This window comes from Halichoerus grypus, chromosome 4 (genome assembly GCF_964656455.1).
Source record: "Halichoerus grypus chromosome 4, mHalGry1.hap1.1, whole genome shotgun sequence".
NCBI classification, from domain to species: domain Eukaryota; kingdom Metazoa; phylum Chordata; class Mammalia; order Carnivora; family Phocidae; genus Halichoerus; species Halichoerus grypus.
Window position 1 is genome coordinate 85,669,839 of NC_135715.1, and position 19,337 is coordinate 85,689,175.

Here is a 19,337-nt window from a genome sequence, read left to right on the forward strand (position 1 = left end):
TACATCATTGTTTCCCCTTTTTTTAATTGAGATATCATTAACATGACATACTAGTTTTAGGTGGACAACGTAATGATTCGGTATTTGTGTATATCATGAAATGATCACCATAATAAGTCTAGTTAACATCCGTCACCACAGATAAGTTACAAATTGTTTTATCTTCTGATGAAAACTTAGAGATCTGTCTTAGCAACTTTGAGATATCCAATATAATATTATTAACCATGGTCACCATGCTGTACAGTACATCCCCAAGTCTTATTTATTTTATAACTGACAGTTTATACCTTTGACCCCCTTCACCCATGTCTCACATCCCCCATTCCCTATTTCTGGCAACCACCAGTCTGTTCTTTGTATCTATGAACTTGGTTTGTTTATGTTTGTTTTTAAATTCCACATATAAGTGAGATCATATGGGTTTTTTTCTGTCCTTGCCTGGCTTATTTCACTTAGCATAGTACCCTCAGGGTCCATCCATGTTGTCGCAGGTGGCAAGATTTAATTCTTTTTTAAGGCTAAGTAATACTCTCCGTGTGTGTGTGTGTGTGTGTGTGTGTGTGTGTTTATAGAGATAAATGTCACATTTTCTCTATCCCTTTATCCATCAGTAGACCCTTAGGGTTGTTTCCATATCTTTGTTATTGTAAATAACATTTCAGTGCATATGGGGTGCGTATATCTTTTTCTGGATTGTTTTGATGACTGAGAAGAAACATGATTTGTATTCTTCTTTCCACAAATAGAAATTCCTTCTCTTTTGCTTCCTGGGAATGCTGCTGTTTTCAGTTTTGTTGTTGTTAGTTTTTTTTACTATACACAGTAGCAAAAAAGGACACTTGCTTGTTCTCTCTCTTTAGCGCATATATGGAATTTAAAATTCATAACTACTGTATATCAAAAATGCCTGTGATGGTGGTTCCATCAATTAGAGCAAAGATTCTTGACCTGGGAGCCATGGATGGATCTCAGAAGTTTTATTTTAATTATTTAGGACAGTTGCCGGGCTCACATTTGGAATTTAATAGATGATTTCCTTTTTCTTGTTTTAATGCTTTTCTAGTAATCTGCAGCAAGATCATATCACACTGATAGGAAGTGAGGGAAAAAACTCCAATATATATAGAGCTTTATGTAGTACTTTGTTTAAAAAAAAAAAAAGGTTTTATGGGGCTCCTGGGTGGCGTAGTCTGTTGGGCATCAAACTCTTGGTTTCGGCTCAGGTCATGATCTTGGGGTTGTGGAATAAAGCCCCACATCAGGCTCTGTGCTCTGCACAGAGTCTGCTTGAGATTCTTTCTCCCTCTCCCTCTGCCCCTCCCACTTGTGTTCATGCGCTCACTCTCTCAGATAAATAAGTAAATCTTTATTTATTTTTTTTTTTAAGATTTTATTTATTGATTTGACAGAGAGATAGCGAGAGAAGGAACACAAGCAGGGGCAGAGGGAGAAGCAGGCTTCCTGCTGAGCAGGGAGCCTGATGTGGGGCTCAATCCTAGGACCCTGGGATCATGGCCTGAGCTGAAGGCAGACGTTTAATGACTGAGCCACCCAGGCGCCCCAATAAGTAAATCTTTAAAAAACAAAAAAAAAGACTGGGGCGCCTGGGTGGCTCAGTCAGCTGAGCATCCGACTCTTGATTCCAGCTCAGGTCATGATCTTAGGGTCGTGGGATCAGGCCCTATGTCGGACTCCTAGCCGGGTGTGGAGCCTGCTTGGGATTCTCTCTTTCCCTCTCAAAAAAAAAAAAAAAAACCACCCATAAAAACTGAGGGTTTAGGTCTTTTACAGTGGAATATTCTATTTTCGTTTTAGTGTTTTTCTCTTTACGTGGACTATGTCTAATCAGAGCTAACATTCTTGTAGTCACTTTCTGCATCATTTTCAGTTTCTGCTCAGGCTCCAAATTCTGCCATCACAGCTCAAACTGGCGTTGGGGTGGCTTCCACAGTCCACCTAAACCCCATGCAATTGATGACAGTGGATACTTCTCATGCTCGACATATCCAAGGGATCCAGCCAGCACCCATCAGTACACAGGGGATACAGCCAGCCCCCATTGGGACTCCAGGAATACAACCAGCACCAATGGGCACACAGGGAATCCACTCAGCAACCCCAATCAGCACACAGGGACTTCAGCCTGCACCAATGGGTACTCAGCAGCCTCAGCCTGAAGGAAAGACTTCAGGTAATTTGAGTTTTTTGCATGGAAGTTGGTGTAGAGGATAGAGATATACTAGGTTTAAATCCTGGTTCTGTCACTTACAGGCTTGGTGGTCTTGAGTAATTTCTCTGTGCCTTAGTTTCTTCTTTTAACATAGAATTTATCTGTCAGAGTCATTGTAAACATTAAAAATTATGTACATCAACAGCCTAATGTGCGTTTGCATGTGGTAAGAAGCACTCTGTAAAGTTGAGAGAGCAAATTCACCTTTATTATAGTGTTCTGATTCTGTTTAAGATTTTCTTCCGACTTGTATGTAAAGCTGTAAAATTAATGTATCATATTTAGGGATTGAGAGGCAATGGTATTTCACAAAAATTGTAGGAGATTATTTCTTGAGGTATGCTACATACTTTATCTTATTTGATTTATTAGTAGTTATGATTATACAGCAAAGAAAAATGTGCATCAGTAGACTCAGTAACCTCTTCCACTTTGCCATCTGCTTTGAGACAGATGAACATTGTGCTCATTCCTTACTTTCTTGAAATTGGACAGTCATAGCATGGGTACTCTAATTCTGGAGGTCTAATTGTTTTTTGTCTTATGTGATATTTTAGTAATGTTTCTTTTGTATCCTTTTCTTCGTTGTTCTCTCCTGCCCCCTCCCTGTCCTCCAGCAGTGGTGTTGGCAGACGGAGCCACAATTGTGGCCAACCCTATTAGCAATCCATTCAGCGCTGCTCCCGCAGCAACAACAGTGGTGCAGACCCACAGCCAGAGTGCTAGCACCAACGCTCCAGCCCAGGGCTCATCCCCCCGGCCAAGTATCCTCCGGAAGAAACCCGCCACGGATGGGTAGGTAGACCCAGTAGTGCCACACGCCACCTCTAATTCTGGATATAATTAGTAGAAATAGTAGGCGCTCATCCAGTGCTGGTAGCAGACTTTAAGCTCTCATCTTCTATAGCATTTTTTAATCTTTCAAAATAACTTGACCACAGGCTCATTCAGTAGAGCCTTGCCAAGCAAAGACTCTAGGACAGTAAGAATCCATGAGTCGTGGCGGGGGGGTCAGTTTTAGAAGCAGCCGTTGCATACTGTTTTAGGAGTTCTCTCTAGTTTTTGGGAGTTTAATTCTAGACTCTCTGAGTAGCTTCTAATAGACCCTTCAGGCTTGTCCGGGTAGGCACGTTAATGTGTACTATGTATTTTTTTTCCTTACTGGCCAGCATGAATTGTTGCTCAGGGCAAATAATATCCCAGGTGTATTAAGTAAGGGTCATATTTAGTAGCACAAGTGTACTGTGTCGTCATAGGACCTCTGAGTTGGTGTGGGTCATGGGCAGGAAGGTATGTGCTGTGCCCTGAAACTTCACTTGAAAACTTGGGAGGTGGAAGATGGGCAGTCACACTTCAGAGAGCAGCATTTCTTTGGCTCCACCGAGCTCATGTGCTTCAACAGCAGAAGATCATAAAGGTTAAAGCATAGCGAGAACATAAGCTGCTGGGTCTGTACGGGGTTTCCAGATGTGTAGGACTTTGCCTCAACCAGAGCATCTTTTAAAGATAAGTCAGTCTGTGGTAAAGGAACCTTATCAATGAAAATGCAAGACAAAGCTCATGCTTAACATGGCAGGCTGAACACACACTTCTAAATTTCTTTTCCCCTCAAAACCCTATAGAACTTTTAGCAGAGAGGCTTTTTAAAAAGATGTAAACACACAAGGATGGGGAGAATAGGAGAAGACAACAGCAACCAAACTTTGAAGCTGGAAAGCAGGTAGGTGAGTGATCACTCACTTAACTGTGAGAAAGCTGAATTTTAAGTCTGTAGAGAATGTTGAGAGGCATCCTCATTTAAATTGCTGAAGCTTCAGAAGGAACAGGAACAGGAAGAACAAGGGGTGGAAGGAAGCTGGGCTGAAATGTGTTTGAGAAGGTTAGAGCCCTGCATCCCCTTCGCTACCCACAGTTTGTCATACACTGCTCCTCCCAACCCCAGCATGTACCCAGAGGGCTAAATTCTGCAGCTGGTCCACTGGGATCAGTCAGCATAAGGAGGGCCAGGAGTATTTTACCAGACACAGATTTGCAGAGTGCTGAGACTACCAGTCCACTTCTCCCAACTACCAGTCCACTTCTCCCTTTTAGCTGGCAGGACCCTGGCAGTTGAATGCTGTAGACAAAAAGTGAGATGAGGACTCCACTTTCTTTCAAGGATCATCCAGCCCAGGAGGAAAGATGCAAAGATACCAACACTAGGGATTTCGTAAGGTCAGGAACCAGATCACCCTACAGTGAAACTTAAAGTAGGCAATGTCTGGGGTGCCTGGGTGGCTCAGTCAGTTAAGCATCCGACTCTTGATTTTGGCTAAGGCCATGATCTCAGGGTTGTGAGATCGAACCCCGCATCAGGCTCCGTGCTGGGTGTGGAGTCTTACTCTCTCTCCTTCTCCCTCTGCCCCTCCCCCACTCCTCTCTCTCTCTTTCACTGCCTCTCTAAAAAAAAAAAAAAAAAAAATAGGCAAGTTCTTCAAGTTCAGAGGTTCTAACCAGCGTTAGTCCCCCAGTCCTCATCATGAACACGCAATCAGGGATAACCAAGTACCTGAGGGGCCTTCTAACAATGCAAGATACAAACCTTGAGACGTACTGAAAAACGCAGCCTGGAAGATACAGAAGCTAAGCAATGAGAGTAAAACTAAAAACAAAAAGCAAAAGCAAATAAAGACCAAAACTGTGAATGCTGTCTTCAAAGGACAAAAAAAGATGTATCCATGAAACAGGAAGGCAGCACTACACAAAAGGAACATTTGGAGAACAAAAGAGTGTGTCCTGAAATTTAAACCACAGGAGTAGAAATCGAACTCAGTAGAAGAGTAGGAAAATACAGTTGAGGAAATCTTTCAAAAGTAGAGTTAAAAAGAACAAAAAGATAAACAGAAAAGACAAGAAAATTAAAAGAATCAGTTCAGGAGGGCCCACCTGCAAGTAAAGGAGTTTCAGCAAGAGATCAGAGAAAAGGAAGGAGATGACTTAAAAATAATTAATAGAAAATTTCCAAACCTGAAGGGCATGAGTTTCCTGATTTAAAGAACTGCGAAATGCCCAGCACAATAGACGCTGTGGACACAGATAAATTGACACCAAGATAAACATCTTGAAATTTCACAACCCTGGAGGTAAAAAGATCTTCCCCCTTCTCCTACACTTCATCACCTCCCTACAACCCTTCTGCTGTGCCCCGGTAACTGACTCTGTCATCATCAGAATTCCCTGTATCCTTCTTCTTTGAGTGTACCTGCTTTCCCCTTTTTTTTTTTTTTTTTTTTTGGTGATACATAATGTATTTAGGTGATACATAGTTCTTTTAATGTATTTATACACATTTTCTAGAAAAATGGAATATTACACGTGATTTTAGTTTTTTTTCATACAAAGTAGACGTCTTTTCATATCACTACACATAGATCTACATTATTCTTTTTAAAGAATGCATAATATTTAAATACAAAGGTAGACCATCATATGTGTACGTAATCACTGCCTTACTGATAAACCATTTGGATAGTTTTCCATTTTTCACTCTTACACACATTGCCGAGACAGACATTATCCTCCAACAGTCCTTGTGGACTCATGGTAGCTTTTAGGATAATTTCAAGAAGAGGGAACTCTGGGTCAAGGGGTGTGTGCATTTTTAGTTTTGACAGATATTGCCGAAGTGCCTTCCAAAACAAACCATGAATTAACACCCCTATCACATGTACAAGTTCCTGCATTTCCCTCAACCCCAGTCCTGGTTGTGATTTCTCTCTGTAGTCTGCATTGCTATAGGAACACATTCACATTTCTTCTTCCAGGAAGAGCCTTGTAGAGAATCTGCCTATTTGCCACTGGATGGTGCTCGTTTTTGTGTGGACTTGGAGGGCTTGAAGTCACCGAGGTAGAGTCTGGCTGCTGCCTCCTCCGTGGGGCACACTGCTCTCATTTGCCACAGACTCTAACCCCTGTGTGCCTGCCTTCTTTAACTAGAATCTGGTTCTCCCATGGGGTCTTGGCTCCCGCACTCTCTCCAAAGTAGTGGCTGTCTTTCCTCCCCATCCTTCTGTCACTGGGCCTGGTGGTGGGGTTGATGTCTTCTTTGTGCCTCACTGCCACTTTCATGCCATTCCTCTTGGAAAGCACTCAGTCTATATTCAGATTTCATAAAATTTGCAGTTGAAAAAGTACTTTCACATATCCAAGTTATTCCAGGCACACTGCAACGTTTTCTAATAACTGAATCAGATAACAGTTTTAAATTCAAATTATTTAAATGAACTACCATTAAAAATTTTGCTCCTAGTCCACCAGTCAAGTGCTTTGTAACCCCATATGGCTAGAGGCTACCTTGTTGGTCAGGGCAGCTCAAGAGGCTTGATCAGATTCCAGTTGATTTGCGCATATGTTTGTATGTCCTTCAGAAGGTCCATAACGTCTGGCGCTTATTCTCTCCAAAATGATTTCCCAGCTCTCTGGCTTCTCGGTTGCTTAAATGCTTCCCTGTCCTCCCCCCTCTATCAGCAGCACACACCCATAAGCGCAAGCTTCCCTGACCTCTTCTGTCCTCCATTGTCCCACAGCCTACCTCTGTCTTCCTACCTCACGGGCAGTGGTATTGCAACGACCCACTGGGGGGGAACCTTCGATCCATTGATGCTACCACCTTTGCGTTATTCCTCACTGCTTTTCATGGCCTTTCTCTGTTCTTCCTGACTTAGTTTCTGTGGTCCATTACAATCACTTCCTTGCATACAGCCCCCACTTCCTTGCCCCCACCCTTCACTTTGTCAGAAACAGTCAAATCCAACTTTCCGCTGAATTTGTGCAGCAGACTGTGGTGGGGTAAACAACCTTGTTGACTGGCCTTGCTTAACCTCACACACCTCCACTAGGATCTCACAGGGGACCAACACAGAATGCTTCCTAAGCCTCTCTCCTGGATAGCTTTTTACCTCTGCTCCTCTCAAAACTTCCACACTTCCTCATCTGTGTTCGCCAACAGCTAATGAATTTTTGTTCCCTATTTTTTGAGAAAAATGGAACTTCCATCAACTCTAGCTTTCACATTTCCTTACCTGCCAGCATCTGTATCCCATGCTCTACTCATCTCATCTGTTCCTATGGATGGACTCTCGGTGCTTCGCTGACCTCAGCCTTTCTAACCTGCTGAGAACAGTGCTGTAGTGCTTCTCCCTCTCTCCTACTTAATCAGCGTTTTCTCGCTAGTGTATCATTCACATAGCAGGTATAAACATGCAGTTATTTCTTCCATCTTAAAACTCTTCTGTTAAGTCACCTTGCTCCACTACCTACCCCATTTTTTTGCTCCTGTTTTCAAAGAAAATAAAGGAGTTATGTGTTTTTGCTAACTCCGGTTTTTCTTCCAGTTTCTTTCTCTCTCAGCATTTTCACTAAGATATGGAAAACTGCAAAGGTAATGCATGTATGGTATAATTAGCACAAGTGAACACAGCATGCAACCGCTATCTACGTCAAGAGAAAGAACATTACCAACACCTTCTCCCAAAGGCAGCTGACCAGTTTTTTTGACCCTGTTGATTTGCTTTTCCTCTTTTTGAACTTCTGCTGAATCATATATTACACGTTTTTGTGTGAGTTCACCTTCCCTACCTTGATTTGATGTAATGCACCCACTTTATTGCATGTGATTGTAATTTTTTTATTGCTGTATGAAACACCATTGTATAAGGATAGCATAGTTTATCCATAGATCTTTGGGTTGTTTCCAGTTTGGGGCCGTAATGTTACTCTGAATGTTTTCGTGTATGACCTTTAATACATAGGTAAATGCATACCTAGGAGGGATTTGCTGAGTTGTAAGCTCTACATATGTTCAGCTCTGGTAGACACTGGCAACAGTGTTTCCAGTGTTTATACCCTTGTACACTCTAAGCAGCAGGTGGGGATCATCATTGCATTCATAATCACTAACACTTGTTATTGACATTCTTTAAGTTTGGTTATTCTGTGGCTGTGTAGTGGTGTATCTCATTAGGTTTATTTTCTTTGTTTTCTGGGGCGTTAGTGGAGTTGGTCTTATTTTTTACTTTTTATTATGGAAAACTTGAAACAATAAAATTTTGAACATATGAATACCCATCATTTAATTTCATTTATCAGTTTATCAGCTCATGGCCAGTTTTGTTTAATCTACATGCCTACCCACCCCCTTCTCCATATTATTTTGAAGCAAATTCCAGAGAGCACATCATTTCATTTGTATATATTTCAGTATGTGAGTATGTGTCTATTGAGGTACTCACTAAAAAATATAATAACCATGTAATATCATCAAATATCTAGTCATTGTTCAAATTTCCAGTGGCCTCAAATGTCACAAAATTTTTGTTGATTTGAATCAGTATTCTGATAAGGTGCCCACATTGTGATCAGTTGATATGTCTCCTAAGACTCTTCTGTAGGTTTCCTTCATCTCTTTTTTTTCCTTGAGATTTATTTGTTGAAGAAGCTTGGTCTTTTGTCCCGTAGACTTTTCCCTCTCCCTCCCTGGATTTTTTTCAACTGCATCCACATTTTATTAGTTTCCTAGAGCTGCCATAACAAATTACCACAAATCTGGTGGCATAAAACAACAGAAATTTATTCTCACAGAGGTGCCTGGCTGACTTAGTCGGCAGAGCGTATGACTCTTGATCTCGGGATTGTGACTCTGCCGAGCCCCATGTTGGGTATAGAAATTGCTTAAAGATAAAATCTTTAAAAAAAAAAAATTTATTCTCACAGTTCTGATGGCTTGAAGTTCTGAAATCAAGATGTCAACAGAGTTGGTTCCTTCTGAATGCACCCAGCGAGAATCCATTCCATGCCTCTTTCCTAGCATCCAGTGGCTCTTGACAAACCTTTGGCTTGTGGACACATCACTCCAATCTCTGCTTCCATATTCACATGTTCTTCTGTGTCTCTGTGTCTCAAATCTCCCTCTCCTTTCTGTGATAAGGATACCAGTCATTGGATTTAAGGCCTACCAAAGCTAGAAGGATCTTACTTTGAGATCTCTAACTTGTTACTTTCACAAAGACCCTATTTTTTTTACATTCACAGATACAGGGATTAGGACTTGTATATCTTTTTAGGGACCACAGTTCAGCCCACTACCCCTGTAGTGAAGTTTTGCTGTTCTTGTCTCCTCCACACATTTTTTCTTAAGTTGTTACTTGAATCTAAAGCTTGATTAGATTCGTGTATCTTTTTTTTTTTTTTTTTTTTTTTGGCAAGAGCACTTTATAAATTAAAATGATGTTTCGTGGTCACCCTTTTTGAGATGCTAGCAGACTTGATGATTACTATCTAGATCCATTAATTAGGCTTTGCAAAATGGTATATTCTGATTCTAGCCATTTTCTCTCGACCCACTCTTGTCTAGCATTTGCTCCCACCACTCTGCCAAAACTAAACATGTCACGATTACTCACTGCTTCCACATTGCTGAGCCCAGTGGTTCTCAGTCTGAGCTGTATGTGGCCTCTACTGCATGGCACAGTTGACACTAACTAACTTGATCAACTTTTCTCATTTGACTTCCAGGAACTTTCTCAGGTCAATATAAATACATAGACATAGGGGCGCCTGGGTGGCTCAGTCGTTTCACGTCTGCCTTCGGCTCAGGTCATGATCCCAGGGTCCTGGGATCAAGCCCCACATCGGGCTCCCTGCTCAGCGGGAAGCCTGCTTCTCCCTCTCCCACTCCCTCTGCTTGTGTTCCCTCTCTCTCTGTCTCTTTCTCTGTCAAATAAATAAAATCTTTAAATACATACATACATATATAGACATAATAATAATCATGAACACGTAATATGGATTTCAGGTTTGATAATGAGTAGAAAGGAGATGTGGCATACTAGAAGCATCAGCTAAAAGAGTCATAGCGGTTGCTTCCTGGAGAGAGATGGGCAGGAAATGGGGAGGGCTGGGGTGGGGACCTGCTGTATTTTGTTAAAAGCTTTTTAGTGCGATTTGGCATTTTCAATAATCTATCTATATTACTTTGATAAAATTTGAAATCCACTTAAAAAATGGCTTAGCCAATGTAGTGCTTTTATTTTGCCATAGGTATGCCTAGCAACTATGTACTTCCTATCCTTTAATGCCCTCGGACTGTTGTTTTCTGGGTTTGTCTGGTCTCTTTCAGAATGGCAGTTCGGAAAACCCTCATTCCTCCTCAGCCTCCTGAAGTGGCTAGCCCTCGAGTGGAGAGCTCTATGCGAAGTACATCCGGGTCACCTAGGCCTGCAGGGTGAGCACATAAATGTTATCACTCTTGCTTCCAACTGCACGTTATTGGGGAGGAAAAAGCCTAACACATGTGACAAATCTTAGATAATTTGCCTATGTGCATCTTTTTACATCCACTTTCTAGCTGTGTGACCTGGACATTACTCAGCCTCTCTGATTATTATTTATGAAACAGCCATACTTATAACATCTGCTTCATAGAATTCTTATGTATTTAAATGAAATGATGCATTTAAAGAGGACAGAGCCTGCCTCACAGTAATCCCCAGTTATTATTGCTATCAAAAATGGCATCATGGGGCTCCTGGCTGGCTCAGTTGGTCAGTTAAGTGACCGACTCTTGGTTTCGGCTCAGGTCATGACCTCAGAGTCGTGAGATCGAGCCCTGCATTGGACTCTGCGCTGAGCACGGAGTCTCCTTGAGATTCTTTCCCCCTCTCCTCCTCCCCCTGCTCATGCTCTCTCTCTCAAATAAATAAAATCTTTAAAAAAAAAAAAATGGCATCATGACAGTAGGTAATATATGCTGTTTTCTTTATTCTTTTTAATTCCACAAGTAATGTTATTTTGGGAAAGAGAGAGACAATAGAAAAATATTTAAAGTGTAAAGTGAAAATCTTTATCCTGTTCTCTATCCACCTTGCCAGTCTCCCTAGCCAGAATCATATTGATTGGTAACAGTTTTGTTAAGTATCTTTCCACACGTCTTTCTCTATGTACACATGTAGACTGAGTCTTAAAAACAGGATCTTGCTGATTAGATTGTTCTACATCTTGCAGTTTTTACTTATATTGGTAATAGCTTGCCATGGTATGATGTATTTATCAACTCCATCATAAAACTTCATTCAAGAAAAAATTATGATTGCCCTGTGTGGGCTAGGTAACGTTTTAGAATCTGGGAATATAGGAGAGTGACTAAGACGAAGTGTCCATTCTCCTTAAGCTTATTTTCTAGTAGATGTAGAGAAATCAATATGTGAAGAAAAAGAAGGCAGTGTGAAAGGAATGTAAGGCAATAGGAGGAAGAGATGATGCTGTCTAGAAAGCCTTCTCTGAGCAGAGGTTTAAGAGCACAAAGGAACAGCCACATGCTTCCTGACGTCCAACTGCATCAGGCCGAGGAAAGAGCAGGGGCCAAGAATTTGATGTAGGAGGACATGCAGTCGTTACTTTGCACATTAGTGCAGAAAAGTAAAAATAACCATGCAAGGGGAAGCTGTGAAAAATGATCTTAATTTTAGGGGGTGGGGGTTGTGCTTATTTTCTGACCTTTAAAACATTATGAAAATACTCAAAACTCTCTTATCGTCAGTTACCATATATAGAGAAGTGAAAAAAGTAGTAAAATTAATATTTATTTGGTGCACTGTAATTTAAACATGAGAAACACTGAGAATTAAAGTTTTATTTCTTTCTAAAAACTAATCAAGAGGAGTTGGAACAGGGGTGCCTGGGTGGCTCAGTCGTTTCACGTCTGCCTTCGGCTCAGGTCATGATCCCAGGGTCCTGGGATCGAGCCCCACATCGGGCTCCCTGCTCAGCGGGAAGCCTGCTTCTCCCTCTCCCACTCCCCCTGCTTGTGTTCCTGCTCTCGCTATCTCTCTCTCTGTCAAATAAATAAAATCTTAAAAAAAAAAAATAAAAAGAGGAGTTGGAACAGTGCTCGCTGCCTTCACATTGTATAATTCAATGATGAAGAGCACAATAGTCCTTCCATGCATTGTTGAATTGTCATGCTCCTTTCTAAGTTTGGATCTGCTTCTGACATTTTATCCTTTGTCTTTTCAATGGTGGCAAATTATCTCCAAGAGTTCCTTTAATGTGAAACTTTTTGCCAGCATCACTTCTAAGGACATCTTCATCCTTTTCATCAAAACCCTCTGCCCTAACTAATGCGTGGAATCCGGGTGCACATTTCACGCAGCATCTTTTTGTTGTTGTTGTTATGTTAATCACCATACATTACATCATTCCAAGTGGAAACTTAATTGCATTTACAATCTGAAGGAATCTGCTCTGTTCGAAAAATGTTTCTATCCAACCTGAAAATAATACACTAAAACTAAGTGTCACAGTGCATATTTTGCTTGATTCAGGCTTTTTGGATAAAAATAATGTGACCATTCTTCCAGATGTTTTGTCTATATGGTAGGTAACATCTCACTGTTTTCATTTTTGATTGGTTACCAGCATAGAAAGAATATGCTGGGTTGTGCAAACAAGTCTTTATAATTCTAGGTGAAATATTTGGACCTATTAAGCAAAAGTTAAGGAAAAGAAAAACATCTCTGAAAGTAGGTAGGTCTACATAACCTGTTTATCCAGACAGTCTTTTTTTTTTTCAAAATTTTTTATTATGTTAATTACCATACATTACATCATTAGTTTTTGATGCAGTGTTCCATGGTTCATTGTTTGCATATAACACCCAGTGCTCCATGCAGTACGTGCCCACTTTAATACCCATCACCAGGCTAACCCATCCCCCCAACCCCCTCCCCTCAAGAACCCTCAGTTTGTTTCTCAGAGTCCATAGTCTCTCATGGTTCGTCTCCCCCTCCGATTTCCCCCCTTTCATTTTTCCCTTCCTGTTATCTTCTTTTTTCTTTTTTTTAAACATACACTGTATTATTTGTTTCAGAGGTACAGATCTGTGATTCAACAGTCTCACACAATTCACAGCGCTCACCATAGCACATACCCTCCCCAATGTCTATCACCCAGCCACCCCATCCCTCCCACCCCCCACCACTCCAGCAATCCTCAGTTTGTTTCCTGAGATTAAGAATTCCTCATATCAGTGAGGTCATATGATACATGTCTTTCTCTGTTTGACTTATTTCGCTCAGCATAATACCCTCCAGTTCCATCCACGTCATTGCAAATGGCAAGATTTCATTCCTTTTGATGGCTGCATAATATTCCATTGTATATCTATACCACATCTTCTTTATCCATTCATCTGTCGATGGACATCTTGGCTCTTCCCATAGTTTGGCTGTTGTGGACATTGCTGCTATAAACATTGGGGTGCACGTACCCCTTTCACGCAGCATCTTTTAACTGTGCTAGTAGCTTCACCAGATAGCTTAACATCCATTTATCAAAGTTAATTTATTAACTTTTGAAATAAACCAGTCTTTATTGGCCAGAAAAGGATTTGTTGTTGTTTTTCATTCTCCTTGTAAGTGGCCATTTCCTTTCAGTGTGGCAGCTAGCTTTAACACTTTGGCCTGAATGACTGGGATTTATTCATTCATTCATTCATTCATTCAATAGTCATCAATCCAAAGGAGAAGTAAATACATTTCACCATAGTGGCTTTGTGTTCCTAGTGCAGTCTCAACTAAAAGATGATATGAGATGACTTTACCATCTTTTTAAATATTCATTGGATTCTCTCTACATGGTCCATTCCATATCTTCACACAAGCCTAGGGCTCATCCTGTCTTTGCTGTTGCTTGTTCCAAGTCTTTTAATTACATCCAATTTTACTTCCAGAATTACTGTTTTTTCCTGCATTTTTGTTTTTGTTGGCCAGTTCTCACTCTTTCATCCATTGTTGTAAAATTTCACCTGGGTTTATCAGTTGAGAAACAAGAGACAGTACAGCTCCACAGTTTGCCGTCTGCATAAACTGAATAACAGATATGCATTGACCACTCACGGACATACTTCAAAGGAAATGATGTGATTGGTCATAGATCATGATGCATAGCTATTAGTTACATAGTGATTTGTGGACTGAGAAGCTAGCAGCAAAGTTTGCATAAAGTTGCATAAAGTTTATGTAACTACTCACAGTTAATGTACAGTGGTAACTGAAATTTGAACAGAGTTGGTGGGGGACTAGTGTAATACAGTTATACACTATAGTAGAATTCACACATATCAGGATCTACAAAGTCAGGACTGCCTATATGTTAGGAACACACAAGGAAGGAACAGCAAGAGAAACCAACCTAGAACAAGGGGAGAGTTGCACAACATGGTTCAGAGATATAACTGAGGGCCAGATGATGTAGGGCTTTGTGGGCCATTCAGAATCCTTTGGATTTTATTCTGGGTGAGACTGAATGCTGTCAGAGGGTTCAGCCATAGGAGTGACATGATTTGACTTATTTTTAAAAGGATTACTCTGGCTACCATGCTAGGAATAAAACTGCAAGAAAGCAAAAGTGGAAGCAGGGAGACCAAGTGAGAGATGATGGAACCTTAGACTATCGTAGAGGCTTGGACCAGAATGGAGGTAGTAAAAGTCATAAAAAGAGTTAAGATTCTGGATATGTATCGAAGGTACAGCTGACAGAATTTTCTGATAAGAGAGAAGGGAAGGAAGCCAGTGATAGCTGAGAGGTTTTGCATGAGCAACTGTAGATAGAGATTATCCTTTCTGAAGTAAGGAAGCCTATGGGAATAACAAGGGGAAAAAAAATATAAGAGTTTAGTTTTAAATATTTTACTTTTGGGATCTCCAAGTGGTTAGACACAGCCAAGTGGAGATGTCAAGTGTATAGCTGCCTAAAAAATTCCAGAGTAGGTACATTTCTAGAATTGAAGATAGAGATCTGTTATGCTGGGGATTAAGTTTTAGGAATTACAAGCAGATATATGTTTTTTAACACCATGGGAGTGGAAGAAAGTCCACTGATAGTATAAATAGTAGAAGTGGTACAAAGTGGTACAAAGACCATGCCTTAGGATATGTCATTTTAGGAGATCAAGAAAATGAAAAACTAGAAAAGGAGACTGTATTCCTATACTATGTGATGTTCCCAGATGTGTTGGTGCCATAATTAGTCCTCCATTAGTGAACACTTAAGGTATTTCCATTTATCACTATAATAAACAAGTAATGCAGTGGATCTTTTTATCATTGAGCCCCTTTGCAAACATTTCTCTGGAATATGTTTCTGGAAGTAGCGTTACTGGGTCAAATTACATGTAGAGTTTAAATTCTGATATCCAATCACTGTACCTGTTTATATCCTCATGAAATGTGTTCCCAATTTCTCCACATTGTTGCCAACATTAGATAATAAATTTTATAAATTTAATACATTACCTTTCATTGCTAAATGTTGTTTTTTTTGTTTTGTTTTTAAGTAGCACTAGAGTTACTTTTAAGGTGCTAGGAAAAAATAGGGTTCCTGAAGGTGAGGAGCACTCTGTGAAGTACAAAAGTATATTCCTTGTAAGCAGCAATATGTGCAGAAACGTGGGTGAGGAGGGGCTATTTGCAGAGTCTTCCCTGGACTGGGTATGGTTCCAAGGTAGGTTGTGGAGGTAGGGCCCTGCACAGGCAGGCACCCAGCTGGCCTTACTTGCAGTTGGCAGTCTGTTTCTGTGGCACCTGAAAGAAGAGAGCATTTGGACTGTGATAAATAACTAGCTGAAATCAGAGCAGTCTCCCCACACTCCCACGCCCAAGTGAAAGGAATCTCATGTAAATTGCTGTTTTTAGCAATAGCCCAACTCATTCACTGATGAGTAATAAAAGGATATTCGTGGGAAGACAACTAAAATTAAAAAGTAGAAAAAGAGCAACAAAATATACTCATTTGTTCAGTAAGAACACTTACCAGAAAAGCAGGACAGATGAAACTTATTTTAAAAATCTGACTGTGAATTCAAATTACTTAATGAAGTCAGCACCACCTCAGTGAAGGAAAACACACAAAGATGAAATGCAGACTCCCAAGACTAAATGACAGAACATAAAGGGGTGACACGTGAAGGGACAGAACTCAGTAAAGACCTAGAAGAAACCACAAAATGAAGGTAAAATTAAAATAGAAAACAGTATAGACATAGAGGATAGAAATGAAAAAAGTGAGCAAAATTTTAAAAAGAAGTAAAAACCATGTAGAACATACTATGATACAAGTAAGATCTAACATACACATGTCAGCATCTCAGAAACCAATATGTGATTTAAAATTGAGGACACATTAATATTATCATTAATGTATTTTTAAGTGGTACACAAAATTTGGTGTATAATTACTGGCAGCTTAGATTCAGTGAAATACTGAAGTTGAGTGGTGTTGTTTGGAGATAGTAGGGGGTTGGTAAAGGGAGGGCGGGAGACTTCTCAGTGTATCTTTTGAAACATGAATATATTACTAATTCAAAGCCAAAAGAATAAGGAAAGTTAAAATATTATAAAACAAAATAGATTTAGGAAGTAAATCCAAAAACTGTTCAAATAAATTTAAAAATTGAATTTTAAAAGAAGTCACATAATACTACAAGGCTATTATTTATGTATGCTTAGGTGTTTTCTGTCAGTCACTAATTCATCCTCATACTCCCCACCAAACTTAAAAGAAATCCTCCAAATACAGGCAGATCTGTCAGATCTCTCGGTTCCATTTTTTTCTTGATTATATCCCTCCCTCCTTGAAGCCTTGCTTCTACCTACTCCAGTCTGCACTGGTTACTCTCTGGACTTGGTGCCCAGCTATTATCCCTGGTGTTTCCTTTGTCCATCATTCTCTGAATTCCCTTCAACTCATCCCTGGTGCCTGTATACTTCCTTTTCCTTGGTTTACTCTCTGATTTGTTAGAGCATGTCTTTTGTGGCAGAGAAGGAGTACATAAGATGTCAGGGTTTTTTTGCATATCAGATAATGGCTTTATTCTGCCCTCACTCTTTACTTATAGCAAGAATTACTATCAAACTCCACTCATTGAGCCAGAGACCCTTGCGGTGTTAGTGAAAGACTTGCCCCTCAGGTAGCACACTACCTACACTTGTGAGTTCATCGATCAGTAGCCTCAACTCCAAGCTCAAACACTGTGGAGTGCATTCACTCTTAAGTCCACTCTCTCTCTGTTGCTGAGATTGGGTAAATTATATTGATTTGTCCTCGACCCTACTGATTCTGTCTCCACTCTACTACTGACAATATCCAGTGAGTTTATTTGGTCAATTGTATTTTTCAGTTCTATAACTTACATTTGGTTCTTTTTATAACTTTGATTTCTTTGCTCAGATTTTTCTATTTTTTCATCTATTTCAAGTGAATCTGTCATTGCTTGTTGAAGCACTTTTATGATATCTGTGTCCTTATCTGATAATACCTTCATCATTCATCTCCTATTCAAGTTGTGATTTTCCTGGCTCTTGATTAGATGAGTGGTTTTCTGTTTGGACCTGAACATTTATGGTCTTAGAAGACCCTGGAATTTATTTATAGCCTAATGTTTTAGCAGTTCTCCTCACAGACGACCCCAGTTAAGGAAGAGAAAGCATTGCCTCCTTACTGCCAAGTGGGGGACTGAAGTCCAGGTTCCCTGCTTGGCCTCTTTTGACACCACTTCAGTGGTGAGATGGTAGAGAGAAGATTGAGGTGCCCCATTATAGCCTGGCAAGTGTGGACGCCTGGGGTCTCCACAGCATTTGCAAGAGAGAATGGAGATGAGACCATGATTGCTTCTGTGGTGTTTCTCCGGGGCAGAGCAGTTACTGTTTAAAAGTTTTCCATCTTGCTGAGCTGCTCCTGTCTTGGTTCTTTGAGCAGACTTTTCTTAGGACTTTTGTCTGTGCCCTTTGACATTTCTGTATTGTGGTTCTCCAGGACCCAGTCTGGAACACATGAGGCAAAAAGGAAACCCAAGGAATTCCCTGCTGTGTCATTCCTTTGGTCCTGAGGTCCCTAGCCAGTCTGTCTTCGTTCAACAGCTGTTTTGTTTGTTTTATATATAATACTCATGATTTTCAGCGATACTTAGCAGAAAGAACAGGAAAAAGTAGGTCTGTGCCATCTTTCCATAAATAAAATTCCTACCTACACAAATAATACAATGGCTGGGAGAAGTTGAAATTGAAAATCTCTTTTTCAGGGTGCCTGGGTGGGCTCAGTCCATTAAAGGTCTAACTCTTGATTTCAGCTCAGGTCAGGATCTCAGGGTTGTGAGATTGAGCCCCACTTTGGGCTCAGTGCAGAGTCTGCTTGAGATTCTCTCTCTCTTCCTCTCCCTCTACCCTTCCCTGCTCATGCTCACTCACTCTCTCTCTCTCTTAATTTTTAAAAATCTCTTTTTCTTTGTAGGTGATATCTTCAACTTTATCTTAGAGCATTCTCTTCTGAAGTTCTTAATATGAAAACCTGTAAATGTATAGCAAAATAGAGGAAACAGTATTCAACTAGATTTAATTTTTAATATTTTGCCATATATTACCTTTTTTGGTGTAATTAAGTTACAGAATTTTACGTTTAAATACTTTCTTGTGCATTTTGACAATTTAATTACGATGTATTCTAGGTGTAGGTTCTTCCAATTTTTCCTACTTGAGTTGGTTGAACTTTTAGATAAACAGACTGAAGTTTTTAATCAAATTTAGGGAGTTTTTGGCCAATATTTCTTCAGATATTCTTCCTGCCCCTCTCTCTCCTTTGCTTCTGAGACTCCCATTATGTGTATGTTGGTACACTTACTGCTATCGCATAGATCTCTGAGGCTCTGTTTATTTTTCTTCCTGTACACCTCGCCCCCTCTTTTTTTTAGTTTCTCAGACTGGATAATCTCAATTGACCTATCTTTGAATTTATTGATTCCTTCTAAGATTGCTGGAATACACATTTTTTTTTAAACTGCCATATTTTTTTTAAGTAATCTCTATACCCAATGTGGGGCTCAGAGTACCCCAAGATCAAGAGTTGGGTGCTCTACCGACTAAGGAAGGCAGCTGGGCGCTCCTGAAATATACTTTTGAGTCCAGTTTTTTTTTCCTTTCTGCTCTTAACTTTTCAAATGCAGAATTCCTTTTTGGTCTTTTTTTTTTTTTTTTTTAATAATTTCTATCTCTTTATTAATCTATTTGCTGAGACATCA

The 19,337-nt window shown here is 40.1% G+C and overlaps 1 protein-coding gene and 1 non-coding gene across 13 annotated transcripts in view; one reads left to right on the top strand and one right to left on the bottom strand.

Moving 5' to 3' along the window:
* Window positions 1-19,337, top strand: part of SAP130 (Sin3A associated protein 130) — an 83,298-nt gene that overhangs the window by 36,999 nt on the left and 26,962 nt on the right. For 9 of the 12 annotated variants that reach the window (XR_013447063.1, XR_013447064.1, XR_013447062.1 and 6 more), the window contains 3 exons: window positions 1,892-2,194; window positions 2,851-3,028; window positions 10,389-10,493. Coding sequence is in view for 8 of the 12 variants with exons in the window: in XM_078070633.1 (XP_077926759.1) it covers window positions 1,892-2,194; window positions 2,851-3,028; window positions 10,389-10,493 (586 nt within the window). In the remaining 4 variants the exon portion in view is untranslated. The remainder of the gene's footprint in view (window positions 1-1,891; window positions 2,195-2,850; window positions 3,029-10,388; window positions 10,494-19,337) is intronic. The other 3 variants (XM_036085346.2, XM_036085353.2, XM_036085352.2) reach the window with 3 other exon arrangements.
* On the bottom strand, window positions 17,155-17,304 carry LOC118531364 (small nucleolar RNA SNORA62/SNORA6 family). The gene has a single exon (XR_004915141.1). It is a non-coding gene; the product is annotated as a small nucleolar RNA SNORA62/SNORA6 family (small nucleolar RNA).